This window comes from Vitis vinifera, chromosome 17, assembly GCF_030704535.1.
Source record: "Vitis vinifera cultivar Pinot Noir 40024 chromosome 17, ASM3070453v1".
In the NCBI taxonomy this organism is placed as follows: domain Eukaryota; kingdom Viridiplantae; phylum Streptophyta; class Magnoliopsida; order Vitales; family Vitaceae; genus Vitis; species Vitis vinifera.
In genome coordinates, this window is record NC_081821.1 from 1,376,130 (window position 1) to 1,395,974 (window position 19,845).

Here is a 19,845-nt window from a genome sequence, read left to right on the forward strand (position 1 = left end):
AAAAAAAATCCTATTTAAATAGGATTAATATTTTTTTATTTCTTATAATTTTGAGAAGAAATATTGGCAAACAAATCTTATTTAATCATAATTACCAATTCAAAAAGTGTAGTAAGATTGTTTATTAAATAATAAATAATAAATTTAATAATATATAATTATTTTAATTATGATTAATTTATTTAATATAAATATTTATTTATTTTAATTTTTTATACTATATATCATAGTATAATCATATGTAAAACATTTTATATTTGAAAAACTCTTACAATAAATTTTATTCTCTATTATATAAAACAATTATTAATATTATATAATAAATATAAATTTATTATTGATTTATTTATTATCAAAGATATGAATTTATTTTTAACTTATTACTATTAGAATAAACTATTTTTTTTTCAAATTCTTACTTTATAATATTTTTAGAGAATAAAAAAATCTTAAATAATAATAATAATAATAATAAAATATCTAAAAGGAGGGGAAATATTTACGTAATGAGTTTAGTTGTTAATTAATTTGGATGATATAGGAAGTAAAAAAGCATTTTTGGGAATAATTGGATGACTTATTAAAAAGTACATATATTTCAAATTATTTTAAAATAAATGAATATAATACTAATTTAAAAATTTTGAAAATTTTTTTCTATATGTTTCATATCAATGAATCAAATACCATTTTTCTCTTTTTTAAGCTTAATATTTTTAGGTTAAGACCTTGTTTTCTATTCTAAAAAAAATATTTTTTTAAAAATAATTGTGAAACAAACTTTTAATTTATAATATTATATCAAAGAAATATGTGAAGGTATTTTCACATTAGAATATAAAAAATTAATAATTTGAATTTTAAATTGGAAGGGGTCGTTGAATGCTAAAAGTAAAAGCAGTCGCTTGTTACTTCCAATGTTGAAGGAATTTAAAATACTATCCAAACAAGCCCCTTAGAAAAAATAATGATAAATGTGTGGAAATTGGAAACAAGATAATCATTCACCATTAAAAAGGAATTAAAAGCAAATTAATGGTGACCCCAGTGCCCAATAAAGCCACATCATGTGGTCAAACACTAGTCAACAAGTCTACCAATCTAACGGTACTGATTAGATCACATCAGAATATGATCTTATAAAATCACTTTATGATGATCCCTTTATAATCTCGAAGACTCCTAAATCAAAATTCAAAAAAAGTTGAAAATGTAACCCGAACGTGGGTGGTTTCTCTTCCGCTTTAATCTCATCCCGTACTTCACAATTCAAATCAAACCCCCACCACCCACGAGTCATCATAGAATGAGAAAAAAGCAAGGGACCCCACCATGGAGGAAAGATCAGAAAGAGAAGAAAAAGATAGCGAAGAAGAAGATGATGATGATGATGAACTGGTGGTGCAGTTCAAGAATCTGCAACAGTATTGGGACTCATTACAATCAAACCCAGGAAGAATTCTACGTAGTTCATCTGATACGAAGTGCCCAGTTGGGAAATCTCTCTACCTGTTGAAAAACTCTCCCACAAATCTCATGTCTTCACTGCAGAGAAGAAGGGCATCATCTCCCTTGAGGGGAGTGTGGAAGGTGAGGACTAATGATTTGGCAGTGGAGGAGATTCTGAGAGAGAGGAGGGCAGCCATTGAGAGTGGTAAGGTGAAGGGGAGGAGGCTTTTCTGGGGAATGGAGGGTGCAACTGAGATGGATTTGGGGTACAGTGACTCGTCTGATTTGGTTCAAGATAGTGGGATAAGGTCTGTGTCTTCTGGGTCTTCCGGGTCTGCAGATGGTGATGAGAGTGATAATGGTGGAAGCAACTTCTGGGGTTGTTCTAGGTCCGGTGATGATATGGAGAGAAATAAAATAGTGAGGGTGGAGGCAAATATGGAAGAGAAGAGAGGTGATAATGGGAGAAGATGGAGGGTTTTCATGGGTTGGGTTTGTATTGCTTTGGTTTTATTTACACTTGGGTTTATCTTATTGAGGAGCTTTGAGGGAGATGGGGATGGAAATGAGGTTTTTCTAGTCCCAACATGAGATCTCTCTCAGATATATGTGATTGGGTTCTATGGAGGAGGTTGATGAATGATGAACTCCTTTGTTTATATTTCTTATCAGGTACTTTTCTGTTTATTAGATTTTCTTTTCTTGTTTCAGATTTATTCTAATAGGAAAACAAAGAGACTTTGATCTATCTCATATATATAATAATTGGCTAAGAAGTGATAATTGGTGGCTGTTGTGCATGTGTTGGTGATGAGAGGATGATGATGCTCAATCCTAGAGGAATTAAGAAAAGCAGTGAATCCAAGGCATTTTCCAAGAAAATTTCAAAATGTTCTTGGAATAGGAGAATCCATGTATAATTACCCTATTTCCTCTAGTTTACATCTGCATTTTCTTCTGCAACTGCATTTGATAAAGCCAAAGAAGAGAAGCCTTGTAATCTGCAATATAGAACATTCATTCTCAGACACAATATTTTTATTTCTGCCCGAACCCTTGACTCAAATGCTTAAAAGAATTCATCCTTACACACCACAAAGAATGGTTTTCAATCCAAATACCAAAAACCTAAAATTGATTTTCAATCTTCATACAGTGATCATATCACAAGATCCTCCAAAATGAAGGACAGTACTGGTTTCAACTTTCTCCACAGGAAAATCACTTTCCAAGAGATGATATGGGTGTCCACCACTCTTTCCATATCATTCTCATATTATTTATATACAAAAACACATTTTGGTGAAATGGAAATACTCATGAGATGGGAAAATATGATTGCATCTGCCTCAAGATGTGTTCAAAGTTCTCGGTGGGCTTCTCCACAGGGTGTGTATGAATGCCTTCATAGGTTGTGACTACAATCTCTTCATCTTTTGAGAGGCGTTGGACCTGCTTCTTCACATTGCAGTCTTTATACGTGCACCGGTAGTAGCTTCTACAAACAACAAAAATGAAAGAAATAATCAATATATCATCTGTGAATATAAGATCATGTCTTTTTCCACTTCAATCCCAACACGAATGATAAAGTTAATAATTTGATTAATAAAGTTAGGTTATGTCTTATATAAGTCTATATGATTAATATTTCAACTAAATTTATCAAATTATTTAATTAAAAATAAATTTAAAATGAGTTAAATAGTTTAATGTTATAATTATATTAACTAACCGAATTATTAAATAAGTTAGCTCGAGTTGATAAAAAAACTATCTATTTACTGAATAGATGATACAAGTTCATACTAATTTAACCCAAACTTAATTATATTTAACCTAAACATGTGAAAAACATATTGGATTTGAATTATATTAATGAATCATATCAAACTTGACCACATGCATAAAGAACTACATGGTAAAAAATTCTTAGACATGGAAACAAGTGAAGTTTGGGAAGGAAAGAGAAATTACTAAAGGGTATGAGAGCAATTTTAATGCTGTGGAAGGCTAAGCAGTGGGCGAGGAGATGTAGGAAGTGGGTAAGGAGCTAAGGTGACGATGCTGGCAATAATGGAGATGGTGGTGATTGTGTCCATTTCTAAGCTAATGCTTGTGGTGGCATTAGTGGTGTTGATGCATGGTGGTGACTTAGCTATATTGGCAATGCAGTGATCTGATGGCGATGGTGATGGTAGTGGCAAGAAAAAGAAGTGTATTTCTTTTATGTTATCTAAATGGAGCTTACCTAAGATCTATAACACTGTTTTGAAGAAATTTTTAATGAAATCCTATAACATATGGTTTTTTTCCAAGTGGAAAGAGTCGCGTCCTAATATACTAATGGCAAAGTCTGTTTGATACCTAGGAATTGGAATGAGAATATGATGGAAAATAAATCAAAATTCTAATAAGAATGAGATTTGGTCTCATAATATATATATATAATTATAATTTTTTTTATTCTGAATCTTATTATAAAAACAATCCATACACATCAACAAATAAAAATGAGAATGGACTTGACTTTTGTTCTATTCCCATGCCCTATTCCAACATTCCAAACACGACAATAACCCGAGAAAGAGATGCTATGTGAAGAATACAAAGAATAATATGATCTAAAATTTGATTAGAATCAAATCACCTACTTCAAAAAATGCAATGCAAAGACTTGTACTCAAGGCAAGTAATCAAGCTGCAGTTTGAGAGTATGTCATATGAATACTAAACCACATATCATATAGGGCAAATCTGAATGGTCTCTTCCATATGCCTTGCAGTAAATTGCAAACATGATGGATCATGGACCGTACGTATGGTCCTTTCCTGTATATACTAGTAGTATTCATGTGATAGAATCTGACTGCAGATCAGAACTCATCATACATGATGATGATCTCTCTGGGTCAATACATTCTTTGCATTTTCATGCAAAGATGCATGGTTGCAGGAGTATCATGCCAAACTGCAACTGGGATTTTGCTTTCTACTTGGTTATGCAGGCAGGCAGGCAATGGTACTACCAGGAATAATGGAGAAGACTGTTGAGATATTCTTGTATAAGAAATTTCCATGAAAACCCAAGATCAGAAAACCAAAAGAAATGACAAAATGATGATGAGAGGTACTAACTGACCTGGGAAATTTGTTGTTCTTGACTGCTTTCTGCCCATATTTCCTCCATCGATACCCATCATCAAGGATATCAACATGGCTCCTCGTTTGAAACGCAAATCTGTGCTTTCTAATCTTCTTTTGACCTTCCTTTTTACCTGGTTTTTCCTTGGTCTCAGAGGCATCAAAACCAGCACTCTTATAAATGTTCATAGCATGAAAATTTGCCATGTTTGGTGGAAAAGGATTTGCGGGTGATTTTGATGAACCGGGAAAAAGTATTTGGTGGCCTTCCATTAGAGAGACTGAGAGAGATTGAGATTAAAACAGGCGGATTTCACGAAGAAGATGAATCAACAGGCTTGTGGTGGGAAAAGAGGGGATGGGAGGAAGAAGTTTATGCGATGGTAAAAGGCAGAACACAGAAAAAGAAGGGCGGCCTAATGGCTAGCGTCCAAATTCACTTTTCTCTGCAGAGAAAATTGAGTCCTGCAATATCACACACCCGTCCCTTTCCTGCATAGTCAAAGGTGTCGTGGACGGCACGCAAACTGCAAATATATGTACAAGATTTGAAGTCCCACGATTACAATCACAAGAGACGTCTTTGATGGGAAGAAGTTCCGATTCCGAACACAGTACATATAATAATAGGTGCTATCCATGTCAAAGCTCGATATGATTCCCACCAGCTTGTCTATACGATTTAAATTCAGCATGCTGTTCAATAGTTTGGATGGAATATAATTGACTTTCATGTGACTTGTATTTTCTGTTTAATAAATAAATAATTTTTAAATGAATTTTAACCTGATTAAGATATTAATCATATAAGCTTATATAAGATAATATCTAAATTTATATTTTTGATATAATTATTATTTGTGTTTTGGCACGACACGAATACGACTCTGACTCACCTACGTGAATTACCACCCATAATGCTATACATATACGAGACTTTCTATTATGAAGTTATAAAGATAATATCTATATATAAGAAAACGAATTATTACAAATAATATAAAAACCAATTTTTTGGATCGGGGGTAGGAGTTTATTTGTTTTATCATGTGAGAAATATTTATTTAACATTTGGTATGACAATTTTATAAAATATGACCAGAATATAGGGTCTCCATGAAAATGATTGTGAATTTCTTTTTAACAAAATAGACACATATTAAATGTGAAAACTTTAGCAATATCTACATGGTGCGTTTGTGGTGTACCAACAAGAGGATCAGTATGGAAAAAATGTTTCCAGCTCATCCAGTCAAAGGACGTGAAGCTTATCACGAGTTACTCAATATGCGGATGATGAGTCAGACCTTGGCCCTCCATACAGATTGCAGAATCTCTTATTGAGTGCCTTTGAGAGCCATCACTTAGCTGCCTTCAACTGTAAGCCACCTTGAAACCCTTCTAGCCCCACTTGCCTAATTCGTAGAAGGGTACAAACAAACATACAGCTGCTCACAGGAAATTCTTCCTTGTTTGGTGTCAAAGCAGTGACTTGACTTCCGCCGAGATACATGGGTAGACTAGCCCTAAACACACTCCATATGACTCATCTGAGCAAATGCTAAGGTATCATAGGCTATTACCAAACAAGGCAATCGGATCATACCATGTCTAGTGAAATTTAAGTTATGGAAGGAAAGTATAAACGAATGAGACCAAGTATAAGGGTACAAATGAGGCTTGAAAATATCTGCATGGCTTCCTGTAATTTCAGTCTCACATAATGGAAAATGCTGTGTATCATAGTGCTACCCACCGAACAAGGAATCTGGATCGTACAACATGTGTAATGAGATTTAAGTCATCCAGCCAAGTATGAACAAATTGGATTAGGGTATAAATGATAAAACTTGAAAAATATATGCATGTTTCCCATGATTGGTGGTACTATTTCGGTGAGACCCTTGAAGCCTCTCATCATGGATAAATATTTCCCCACATTTCCACAGTTTTCAATCAGGAAGGACCCCCTGTTCTTTCACAGCCTCTTTGACTATCATTCTACCTTCTCTTCTACCATGTGGCTGCCGACCAGCAAAAGAGGTGGAATGAATCATGACAGGTATCATCAAATCATCCATATATCCCTGATAAAGACATTTGGCTTTCATCATCCACTTTTTGAGTGGGAAGGAAGCTTTAGAATTGAAAGGGGGCTGGGGGAGTGTATGCAGCCAAGAAGTGGATGAATGATAGCAGCAGTATCCAAGTCTAGTGGTGGGCAGATGTACCTTGTACATGAACCATGTGAGAAACAAGAAGCAATCAAAGAAAAGATTAGGCAACATGAAACATCTGACGAATATTATGATGTTGTTCACATCATAAAAGAAGTGGGATCAGCCAGTAGAGCAAGTTAGGCAGCCTGTTGTAATTTCCTGATGGCTTTCTTGAAAACTACATAGGCCTTCAAGCCAGAATCTAAATGAACCCAAGTAACCTCTGGTAATGTTTGGTTCTGAAGAATAAAAAGGAAAAAGGAAATCTTAAGTGGAAGTGCATAAAATCTCAGACATACAGGTACCTCTCTCGGTATAAACCCACCCAAATTGGTAGCTTCGCTAGAAATAAATCAAATGGAAAAAGCTGAAAGTTGTAGATTTGGGACAGAAAAAACTGCTACAAGCATGAGAACAACCAAAAAAGGTTTATGGTTCTAAGAGCCGTAAAGCCACCGACTCTGCAAAAAGAAAAGGAACTCGAAAAGTAGGAGATGTCACAAACAAGCCCATGGAGAAAACTCCATAAAAAGCTTCTCCCAACCAGAGGGAAAGGAGGGTGTTCCGCCATTAAAGTCTCCCTGCGTAAAAGGTATTACATCCAGAGAATGATCATTCACGTCTACTTCTCAAATTATTCAAGGCAAAATTTTGAGCATTTTTTCAAATTTTATAAAGATTTCTTTAAGAAATAATTATAGAAATATATAGAATAATTTAAAATAAAACACTAGATTTAAAAAATAAAAAAATAAGTTAAAAATATTTTAAACTTTCAAACAAATTTTATTTTACAAAAATCAAAGAACAGTTTTCAAAATTATTTTCGGAAACAATTACCAAACGGATCTTACCATCTTCACTAAAGAAAATAAATTTTTTATATTTTATTTTACTATGAAAGTTATGAAAGAATGTCAAATATAATTAAGATTAATTAAATAAAATTATATTTTTAAATTATTTAATCTTTATATAAAAGAGTTAAATACATAAAATAAATTTAGAATAAGATATAAAAATAATTTATTAACTTTAATTTTATTTTTTATTTTTCTTTATCTTTTTCCCTTTCCGAACCAAACATAGTGTCAAGTTAAGGTTCTATCATATGCACTTAACCTTAACTCCTTTTGCTTTCAATTTCTGTGTATACCATTTGTCAAAAAGTCATAATGCCGGCAATGGAAACTAGTCATTTTGTCATCAAACTAATAAAATAAGAGCAACTTGTGACCTTAATCTTATACTTGAAATTTACATAAAGAAGAGCATTAAGTATTCAGTAAATAGGTCACTTCAGCCTTGCATAAAAATACAGTGTTCAGCAACTGCCTGAACAGGGGTATGAGGATGGGCTGTTTGCTAGAAACAAAGCCTTGTTCAATTTTTTGGGCCTCAGTCTGCTAAAGGCAGAGGGGCCTGGGCTAACTATTGAAGCCCAATATGGGCATGAAAACCCAACCCAAACTCAAAACCCCACCATAGAATTGACCAAACCCACAAACCTAAAATGAGGGAAAAAAGAAGAAAAAAAAGAAGACCAGCCTTCATTTGTGATTTTAAGACACCCCTCCTTCTTCTAACTCCAATAAACTTGATTGTTGGAATGATCGAGTATTTTTTTAGTAGGCCTAGTCCAACTCCCAGGCAAAGTGTCACTCAAGAATCATATTTGTTTTGCTCATCATGCAAGGATAACATGAAGCTGATAATGCTTAAAATTGAATTAACATGAAGACTCAAGTCTATAACAATCATCAGATCTTTATTATGATAAAAGCATGGAAAGTCCATTAAACTCAGAAACAGAAGCACAGGGGGCACAGAAGCTATAGAATTAAGCCAAGACATAAAGCAATTGAGAACTGGAGTCAATAAGAACCTAAGGAAAGCAAAATTCAACTAGTACAGTGAAACATAAATTGAAGGCTGTCTACTTGGGTTTGGGAGCCGGTGCATCCTTCTTAACACCATTGGGCTGAGCTGCAGGTGCTGCTTTTGTTGGAGGGTTTAGCTCCTCCCAGGCTTCAATCCACGTAACCATGGAATCTGCGAGTTTCTGGAAGTAAGGATCAACATGCCCCAGCTTCTCCTTGACCTGCTTAGAAAGCTCAATGTAGCATTGCTGCACAGTTATGCATTCTTTTGGGAAGACAACAGATTGGAAGAATGGGATGATGTCTTCTTGCCAGTATATTCCTTTGTATTCTTTCTTCAAATTGACAAATGGGTTGCTCGCCTTACTGTGCCAAATGTATGGCAGCCCAGTTTTCACACCAAGACTCATATGGTCACAGATCACCTAAAAACCAATATAATAGAATATTAAAGGATGTGATCTATTAAGGGTCAAAGAAAGCTAGACATGATAATTTTAGCTTTAACGAAAAGAGAGCAGATAAACATCTCCAATAAACTGAGCATATGCATTTCCATCCTAACACAGTTATTACTTCAAAGACGGGACAGAAGTTGAACCCAGTTATTCAGGGTTTAAGCAAGACATTCCAAATAACCAATCCTGCCTCCAAGAAATTGATGCAGATCAGTCCCCCACCAAATCTATGGGACAGCGAAAGAACTGGTAAATATTATCCTAGCAATTAGTCTCTTTAGCAATTTTAAAGGTAGTGGACTAATCAAGGAGGATACATTGTCAATGATCATATGATTGAAACATTATATTTTGGCCATCAAATGGCATAGTCAATCAAGTCCCAAAACTCACATCTAGTCAACTTTAAGGCATTAAAAAGATGAAAAGCACAAGAAAGAAAGACCCATGAGAAAGAAGATAAGATACCTTCGCACACCATCCAGCCCACATATCGTCGTATCTGCCAATTGGTTGGCCATCACCCATAAGCCCAAAGTACATAGCAGGACCTATGAGTTCCCGGTCGAATCCAAGGTTCATGCCACACATTGGAAATAGAGTTCCTTTTGGGATGGTCATAACAGCATCCACATACCTGAGTGAACTAAAATTAATGCATGTTTCAGGGAAAGATTAAGCTGAAGAGAGATTCTGTCTCCAACCCTATGTTTTAGATATGACAGTCGACGTATTTTAGAGGGGAAAGAACTCAGGCCCACATTAATGGACAACAATACACACAAAGCAAAACAAGGTGTTTAAGTGACACATCATTGACACCAACACTTAGAAAAATAGAAGTTAAGAGAGGAAATTCTAAAACATTAAGATGGGAAATGGTATTGAAGCAATGCAGCTGCAACAAGTTGGTTTGTGAACCCCAAAACAGAGTATCAAAAGGCCAGACACTTGGGACAAGTAACTTAAAGGACTAAAATTTTCTCAGGAAAAATACAATGCTCTCTTAACAAGGGTTCTGGAAAAATAAATAAACTAATGAAAGCAACAAAATGGATATGTTCACAATCCACAATGAAGCCACCAACAAATAGAGTATAAGGGAAAAACCTGGTGTTGCGCTCGAGAGGCTTGACAAGCTGAGTTGGGGCATCATAATCAGGGATGTTGAGCCACAGCCCATGAGATATAGCAGTTGGGGCTCCTTCCCTCAAGCTAAATGGGTATCCCCGAACAAAATCAGCTCCTTCCCTGAAAGGATCATACAGGGTGTTGAAGAAGAAGGGAGTCGACGGTGTCAGCAAGTTCTGTATGTGCTGCGCCAATGCATTTATCTCCTTCCCACTCGGATCCTTAGCCACCTTTTTCCACACAAACCCTCGTTACTCTCACCCAAAATTTTGAATTCATAATGCTGATTAGAAATTAGAATGAGACAGTCATACAAATTCCTTACACATAAACAATAATCAAACAGCATTTACTCCTCAGTTTCTCACAAAATTAAACCCCATTAGTTGCTTCTTCCAATTTAGCAATTTTCCATCGAAAGATTGAATTTACCATAAAGGAAAATGATTTGATCACAGAGAGCTTTTCCCGGAAACGCTTTTCTAGGAAAATAATCCCAAAAAATAGTATTTATCAGTTAAAGTAAAACCGACAAATATAATGAATATATATATCTAAATTCCAAATGGAGAACTGAGAAAAAAAATGCCAATCAGGCCAAAATTCCCAGGAGTTTACGAAATATTTCTATATATAAAAAACAAATCCATTCTCAGTAGCATTTTTTGAGGTGAGAACTACTTACAAAGCAGTCATCATCAATGGTGAAGATGTACTTCTTCTTGGAAACGAGGAAGCCGAAGCAGCGACAAGCGGAGTCCTTGAAGGAGATACAGCTTGCCTTGGGTCCCAGGATCCGATTCACGTCGTTCCGGTTGTAGAGCTCGTAGTCGAACCCCTCCGGAACCCGAATCGTCTTCGTCGGATCTCCGTCCTGTACGATTATCAGATGGTATGGCTGGAAAAATGGCCTCCACATCTCCAAGAAATCCAGGTTCCTGATGGTGGGAATCACTATGTCCAGATCGTCCTTCAACGCCGGTGTCACTGGAATCGCCGGTTGTGCCATGGTCTCAAGGTAGCTCTGGCCCGAAAATGAGAAGACGAGCGGTGGTGCTGGTCGGGAATGGTGGTGGTGGTGGGACTGGTTCAGGTGAGATTTATAGTGGGGGAAGAGGGCGGGGGGTTACGTTGTTTTGTAATGAAAAAAGGATTTGAGATTTTGGCGACGTGGCACTACTGGACTGGGCTACGCTGGAGCCGCCACGGACAACAACCGTTACAACCTACCATTTTAATGAATTACAATTGGGCAGGTTAAGAAAACGCAAACCTAAAAATTTTGGCATTGATTTGATTAAAATATGTAATCAATCTATACAAACTCCATGTACTGTAATTTTTTTTTTAATCAAAATTTTTAAAATTTTTTATATTACTTATTTTGTAAAATAAAAAATTTTAATTAAGAAATTAAAAAATTAAATTTGTGACTAAAAAAGCTGAATTAAAAAAATATTTATAAAAGATAATGTAAAATAATAATAATATTTTTAATTATTTAAGATATATAAATTATTTTTACATATTAAATAATATAATATAAAAAATTATAAAATTTTAAATAATTTAATTATAAATATTATTAAAAGCAAGAGAATTTTTGTATTTTTTAATAGCAAATATTGAAATACAATATAATTTAAATTTAAATAAATATCAAACATTCAAAAATAATATATATTTCATTTAATTTTTCTTTTATTCTTTTTACGAATTAAATATAAATATAATATATCTTATTACATATATTATTTTAAGTTTTTATATTTATTAATTATGATATCCAAAATAATATATGACATTAAAAATAATATCTTAAGAGATTCATATTTTATCCAATCAAATATGATATTTTAGGATATAATATCTTATCATACCGACAAAAAAACTTAGATATTGAAGCTATATTGGTCAAATTTCTAATGATTTATGTACTCAAATTTGGATGGAATTTGTGTACTCAAATTTTGTCCAAATATGTGTACTCAAATCTTGTCCGAATTTGAGTTGTGTATGGGTTTGTTTGGTAATGTTTTTAAAAAACTCTTTTAACCCAAAAATTATTATTATTTTTTTATCATTTTTTTAAATGAGATGTTTGATAAAATTTAAAAAACATTTCTAAAATTTTGAAAAATCACTTATAACGTTTTTCTAAAAAACATTTGATATATGATTTTCTTAAAAACACTTTTAGATAAAATATTTTAATTAAAAATACTTTGAATAAAATATTATTGAATACATTTTTTAGAGTTTGTTTAATAATAATTTTAAGAAATAATTCTAAAATTTTTAATATTTAAAAATTTATATTATTTAAATATTAAAAATATTTTTTAAAATTACTATCAAACATACCCTCATTCATTTGTATTTAAGAGTAATTGTGGAGTGTGATTTTGATTTAATGTGGAATTGGGTCCAACACAAGCGGGGTAGTATTGACTATTGACACTCGGGTTGGACGCAATTAGCCTTGTTATTGGTCAATCGATGGGATTGATTCATCCCAGGCAATTGGAGGTTGTAACTATTGCATTGCGTACGGATGCAGAGGAGCTGAACCCTTATTAATGAGTTCTTTTCTGTAGAGGAAGAGGAAGGTTCGTTAAAAGGGGCATAACGCTGCATTTAAAAGGGGCATAAGCAGCGCCATGGTCACGTGAAGGTGAAGCCAACCCAAAACGCTGCGTTTACTTAATGGGTCTGACTCTTGGGTTTTGTGGAATCACGTGGTATGACTTTTGAGGAAAACGTGACTCCATCACCGCGCCCATAAGCGTTTTGGTACAATTTCACTTTCTCCCTTTTAACCCCATTCTTAGGATTTACACGTTTTCAACCACCCTTTGTGGAAATTAGGCATATTGGGATTTTAACCCAAAAATACCACCCCCACTAGTAGGTGGATCTTTTCCTAATAAAGTTACAACACTATCATAACTTTGCCTAATTTAAATTGATTTTTTCACATTAATATTAATTTTAAAAAATTCAAAGATGTTTTAGGTAGCAGTTTTTCAAAACATTTTTTAAAAACGATTATTTAGTGTTTTTTTAAAACAAATATATGTTTGGAACCTAAAATGTTTTTAACATATTATTTATATTTTTAATAAAATCATAAAAAAAAAAGTTAAAACAACTTAAAATAACTAAAAGATATTTTTAATAATACTCTATTTTCTATTTTTAAAAATAAAAAATTATTTTTTATTTTATAGTTGTCAAACATTTTTTTTCTTCTAAAAAATGAAAAATTATTTTTGAAAACAATTACACCCTTAAGTTTTAATACCATCATTTAGATTTCAATATACACATGTCATTTTTTTTATTTTTTATCTTTAATCAATTTTTAATGTAAGCAGTCATGTTTCTTGTAATCTATCATATTTTTAATTTATATATGTATACATGAATTTAAATTTTGAATCATTAATTTAATTTTACTTACTACATGCATACTTTCAAAGAGTATTTATTTTAAATTATGGTTGGATTAAAAAAAAATCAAAAGCCCCCTTTAAATCAAATAATAGCTAATTTGTTGAATAAATATAGATGTAAAAATGAGGGTTTTGTTCCCATTATTGACAAAAATGTTTCCTATTTAATAAGATCATTTGACATGGATTTTTGTTAAGATCCCATTTTCGGTATAGTTTAATTTCTATTTCTAATGATAGAAATAAAAGAATAAACTTTACACTCCTTCGAAATATAAGTCACATCAAGAAATGCGAACGTGATTAACAGTTTTAGTATTTGAGAAATTCTTTTGAATAAGACATAAATACCCTTATTCGAAAATCATTTATCGAATGCTTCTTCGGGAATATTACAAGTTATTTTTCAAATTTTTCTAAATTTTGAAAAATATCTTATTTTAATATTTTCTAAAAACTAAACGTTTTCTAAATTCCACAATAGCTTCCACAACTCATATCATGGAAAGTGTACGAGGGACATGCACCATGTGAATTAAGATGGAGTAAGCTTTAGAATAGGCAAAATTTTATTAAGCCTAGAAGACTGATAATGCTTAAGCCTTAAGCCTTAAGCCCGTAAAGCACATTGGGTGGGCGTACTTATCTATCACTCAAAGAAAGCAAAAGATTTGACTGAAGAGAAATATCAGCCCACTCTCAATGATCAACTTCTTGAAGGCTCAAGCAATTAAGTCTGATACAAGTAAATGCTCCAACTTGAAGAAGACTGAATACTGGCCGGCAATCTTTTATTGAGAGATCCACTAATGGCCTTTACTGCCCATTCACTTCTCCATTTTTAATGTCTTCCTTCCGTATAAGCTGTAGAATCTGCCCCCCTGCCTTCAACCTGAAAGTTCTATTCATTATGATTCACTCTTTCCTGTTCTTAATTTATAAGCCCCTGCAAACAATTCAAAGCATTTCATAAACACAACTCAGAAACATTAGTAAATATTCAAGAAAACACTATATGCAGTGTTTTAATTATTAAATTATTTATTTTTTAAATATTTTATTTCTATTAAACATTAAAAAGTAAAGAAAAATTAATACAATGTTTTTTCTATTCAACAAAACAAAAAAACAAAAAAAAAACAAACAACTTAAAGTCTAAAACCAAATTGCTTTAAGCAAAAAACTAAAAAAAACAAACGACCCTCTTAGTTTTTCACTGAATGCTAAAAATAAATTTTTGAAACAATAAAAATACAATCTCGACACAACCCTCACTTCATTAATATTTAATATTTAACAAAAATAAAATAATAATAAAATAAATAAGATAATACTTAGAGGCTGTTTGTTTTTTTTTAAAAGTAATTTGTTTTCAGAATTTAGGTAGTTTGTTTTTCTACTTTTTCATAATTTATTATAAACTTTTTATTGAATAGAAAAAATTAAAATATTTAACTTTTTCTAAATAAAAAAAATAGCATATTGGTTTTTCTTTACTACTTAATAGAAATAAAATACTATAAAAACAAATAATATAATATTTAACATTATTAAACATTAAGATTCTATTTAGAATTAAGTAAAAAAATTAACATCAACTTAATATCATTTAGAATTAAATTAATTTCTATTAAGATTTAAGAAAAAAAAAAATACAAACACCCATATTAAGTATTTGCAAACGTAAGTGTTATGATTACTGAAGGAAGTAATCATATATGACAAGCTGTCTATAATTGACCAGTGATTGACATCATTGGAGTATCATAAGACTATTGCACTGACTGGGCATAAAGGTTTGTAAATATTCCCCACAAGAATGAATTAGTCATAGTATTGATGGAAACCTCAAGATTTGATGTTGGATTGGTTCATATGTATCAATCTGAATCTAGCAATGATGGGATTTATATTCTGTTTACCGAATCGACCCCACCGACACATTCAAAATATCAAACTATTTTCTAAGATAGGCATGCCTCAAATATATTAAAAATAAATATATCTTATAAATTAAGAAAATATTATTTGTTTTAATAATATATTTTATTAAAAAGTAATTCTTTTAAATATTTTGTGTGTGTTAAAAATGAAAAAATAAAATAAAATTATTTTTAAAATTAATTATATATATAATCATTCATGCATGACATGATAAGAAATATTTGAAGTTTTTTTTAAAAAAAAAATCTCAAATTTACGCCATTTGCGACTTCTTTGATTCACCCCTCATCCGTTTCCTCTGTTTTTTAAAATTAAAATTTTGAGATTGATTCTTTAAAATTTGCTTTCAATAATAAAATTTTGTTTTATAATTCAAAAATAGAGAACAGTTTTCTCGATGTATTCTCCACAAAGATGCCACACACTTATGTAAAAATATAGAAGTTTATGAAATGTTATTTATATTTTTAATTATTATTCATAATATTATATAAAAAAATAATTAAAAACACCTAAGATTTATTATAAAAAATAATTTATTTTTAAAATAAATTCTCAAAAAACTGTTTTCTATATGAAGTTGAGCAAGCTTGTATTTGCCCATCCTAAGAACAGAAAACCGGCCTAAGTCGCTATAGCTTTCAAACTTGTTTAACTCATTAATAAATAATAAATAGAGAACCAAAACACACTGGGTAAATTTTCATTTTGGGCTTGGTACTCCGGTATATGTATGGGCCTTGGATGGACCCACGATTTATAAGTCACGTCCAGGCTAATTGGGCCCCAAGACCAGGCCCAATCCAGGTCCATCGTTCACTTACACAAATCGGATTTAGAGTATCCAAAAATGGAATTAAAACATAGATGTCCAGGCAGCCAAACAGAAGTAAAACATATAGACGACGACAAAAGGACTTTTGGGCCAAAATGGGCTTCCGCTGAAACTTAGTGAGCTTCTTCCAAAACTAATGTTCAAAATAGCCCCATGAATCCACATAAGCATAAAACCCAGTTTTTTTATACTATTTTTATTTACTTTACCAACTTCCCTTCTCGTGTTGTTCTTTGTGTGATTTTTTCCTTCAAAACCCTAACCCCACCGGTAGGTCACTGAGAGAGACATTGTTGGAGCTGCAAAGTATTAAGGTTGAGGTTAGTCCTAATATTCCTTTTAGCTTATTTTATGTAAAGTTTTTGGCACTTTCCCTTTTTTTTATTCATCTCAAAATCTCAGTTTTCAGAAAAATATATTTTTTCCATTGCTTTTGGTTTTCTTTTTTGTTTATGTCCTTCATGGCTATTTTAACATAAATGGTTTCTTATCATCCAAAGATTGAAGTCCTTTAAGATATAGACATTTGTTGAAGTTTATGGGGAAATTGAAAATTTATGAGGAAAATAAAATTTTATGGGGAAAGAAAAAATTTCTAGGGAAAAAGGACAGAACCATGATTTGTATATTGGATGATTAATGTCTTGAGGTTAACCTAGTTTCAGCTTCTGTGGAAAATAAAATTAATGTATATTGGTATTGGTTTTCTAGGTTGGTTTCAGGTTATATTATGATGATTAAAAATTAATATATATTGGTTTTTTGGGCTGGTTTCAACGGTTTTCTGGGTTGGTTTCAGGTTATATTGTGATGATTAAAAATTAATATATATTGGTTTTTTTGGTTGGTTTCAACTTATATTGTGATGATTAATGTCTTGAGGGTAACCCAGTTTCAGCTTGTGGGAAAAATAAAATTAATGTAAATTGGTTTTCTGTGCTGGTTACAACTTTGGTATTGTTAGCTTAAAGCTACAGTTGAAAAGAATGGGTTTGTTTGAGAGTTTAGGTCTTTCACGTCATCTACATCAAAGACTTATTATTACTTATTAAAAAATAAAAATAACTATATAATTGTAATATCTTTTACTATCCTAAACTCTCTTTTGGATTTTTCAAGGGTTTAATGTTAAGTTTTTAACTTTTGTGAATTTGATAATATATAAAGGGACTTTGCTGATTGCTATGGGATGTGATGGTATCCAAATTTTAATTATTATATTCATTTATTCATTTAAATATCCAAATATATAAATATTTTATAAATTTAGTAATGATATTATCAAATTCACAAAAGTTAAAAACTTAACATTAAACCCTTGAAAAATCCAAAAGAGAGTTTAGGATAGTAAAAGATATTACAATTATATAGTTATTTTTATTTTTTAATAAGTAATAATAAGTCTTTGATGTAGATGACGTGAAAGACCTAAACTCTCAAACAAACCCATTCTTTTCAACTGTAGCTTTAAGCTAACAATACCAAAGTTGTAACCAGCCCAAAAAACCAATATATATTAATTTTATTTTTCCCACAAGCTGAAACTAGGTTACCCTCAAGACATTAATCATCACAATATAAGTTGAAACCAACCTAAAAAACCAATATATATTAATTTTTAATCATCACAATATAACCTGAAACCAACCCAGAAAACCAATACAAATATACATTAATTTTATTTTCCTTAAAAGCTCAAACTAGGTTAACCTCAAGACATTAATCATCAAATATACAAATCACGGATCTGTCCTTTTTCCTCATAAATTTTCAGGGCTTCAATCTTTGGATGATAAGAAACCATTTATGCTAAAATAGCCGTGAAGGATGTAAACAAAAGAGAAAACCAAAAGCAATGGAAAAAAAAATATTTTTCTGAAAACCGAGATTCTGATATGGGAAAAAAATGGGAAAGTGCCAAAAATTTACATAAAATAATCTAAAAAGAAGATTAAGACTAACCTTAACCTTGATACTTTGTAGCTCCAACAATGTCTCTCTCAATGGCCCAATGGCCCACTGGTGGGGCTAGGGTTTTGAAAGAAAAAATCACACAAGAGAAAGGGAAGTTGGTAAAGTAAAGAAAAATAGTATAAAAAACTGGGTTTTATATTTATGTGGATTCATGTGGGCTATTTTGAATATTAATTTTGGAAGAAGCCCACTTTTAATATTAAGTTTCAGCATAAGCCCATTTTGGCCCAAAAGTCCAAAATAGGAGCGTAAGTCTTTGAAACGCCGTCGTTTCGTCGTCGTCCTCCTCCTCCTCTACCCGATCTAGGGTTTCTGTGTGGTTGTCAAGCGGAGAGAAATGGATGCCATCGACTCGGCCGTTGATCCTCTGAGAGAGTTCTCCAAGGACAGTGTTCGTCTTGTCAAGCGTTGCCACAAGCCCGATCGCAAAGGTGCGTTTTGTTTTGTTTTTGTTTTTTTTTTTTTTGGGAAAATTTTTCCAGTTGAAACAAACAGAATTTGGATTTTATACATGGTGTTTCGGTTACGGATTATGTCGTTTTTGTGTGTGTATGTGTGTTGTACTGAGATCAGTGGCTTTGGTTTGTAGAGTATACGAAGGTGGCGTTCCGTACAGCTACTGGATTCGTCGTGATGGGATTCGTTGGGTTTTTCGTGAAGTTGATCTTCATTCCGATCAACAACATCATCGTTGGGTCTGGTTAGGTAATGCTTCATATTTGATTTACGCTTTTGGTTGCGTTTGGTTGGATTCAATTGTAGCATTGGAATTGGATAACCCTATTCCAATTCCCATTCCAATTCCAAAGCTTGGTTGCTTTTTTGATATAATGTATGGACTTAAATTCCATAGAACTTAGAATGTAGGGGGGGTTCCATATTGAACGTAAGTTTCTGTTTTATTTTTTGTATTTTGTAGTATAGGAATTGGAAAAATTGGAAGATTAAGAACATAAAAGAAGGCATATAATAAGAAAGCAGCTGCATATATGACACATAATATGGTCTAAAAGTACATCAGACGACATAGGAGGGAGATTATTAAATCCAGAATGCAGGTTCATTTAGGTTCTCACTTTACCCTGTGGATGAGTTTTTTGATTGTTGTGATTGTCTAGACTGTTTAATGTTGAGATTTTTGGATTGTTAAGCTGTAGCATTGAAGAATCTATGTAAAATCTGAAATGAAGCAGTTGCATCCAGGCCATTCCTTGGTGAATAGCATCCAAAATTGAGAAAATCTAAGCAATTTCCCATAACTCTGAAGAAATTCAGAATTTTTTTATCAAAAAGGGTCGTAAATTGTTGCATTGCAAGGAAAGTTTTAATTGTATTTTCATGTAGACGATAATTTTG

The 19,845-nt window shown here is 32.3% G+C and overlaps 2 protein-coding genes across 3 annotated transcripts; both read right to left on the minus strand.

The window, feature by feature from the left end:
• Positions 1-2,458: 2,458 nt before the first annotated feature.
• LOC100232957 (WRKY-type DNA binding protein 1) lies at positions 2,459-4,934 on the minus strand. The gene is given in 2 exon segments (NM_001281289.1): positions 2,459-2,947; positions 4,592-4,934. Coding segments are annotated over 2 exon segments (456 nt in total). The 5' UTR covers positions 4,867-4,934; the 3' UTR covers positions 2,459-2,766.
• A 3,627-nt stretch (positions 4,935-8,561) lies between these two features.
• On the minus strand, positions 8,562-11,414 carry LOC100250902 (UDP-arabinopyranose mutase 1). 2 transcript variants are annotated; one of them, XM_002283831.5, is made up of 4 exons: positions 10,967-11,414; positions 10,261-10,511; positions 9,619-9,787; positions 8,562-9,117 (listed from the first exon to the last, which is right to left on the minus strand). In XM_002283831.5, exons 1-4 carry the CDS (start codon positions 11,288-11,290, stop codon positions 8,749-8,751), a joined length of 1,113 nt encoding a protein of 370 aa, XP_002283867.1. In that variant the 5' UTR covers positions 11,291-11,414; the 3' UTR covers positions 8,562-8,748. The 2 variants fall into 2 exon arrangements, with proteins under 2 accessions (XP_002283867.1, XP_010663750.1); XM_010665448.3 differs by having other exon boundaries at positions 9,619-9,796; positions 10,967-11,389.
• Between the last annotated feature and the right edge of the window lie 8,431 nt (positions 11,415-19,845).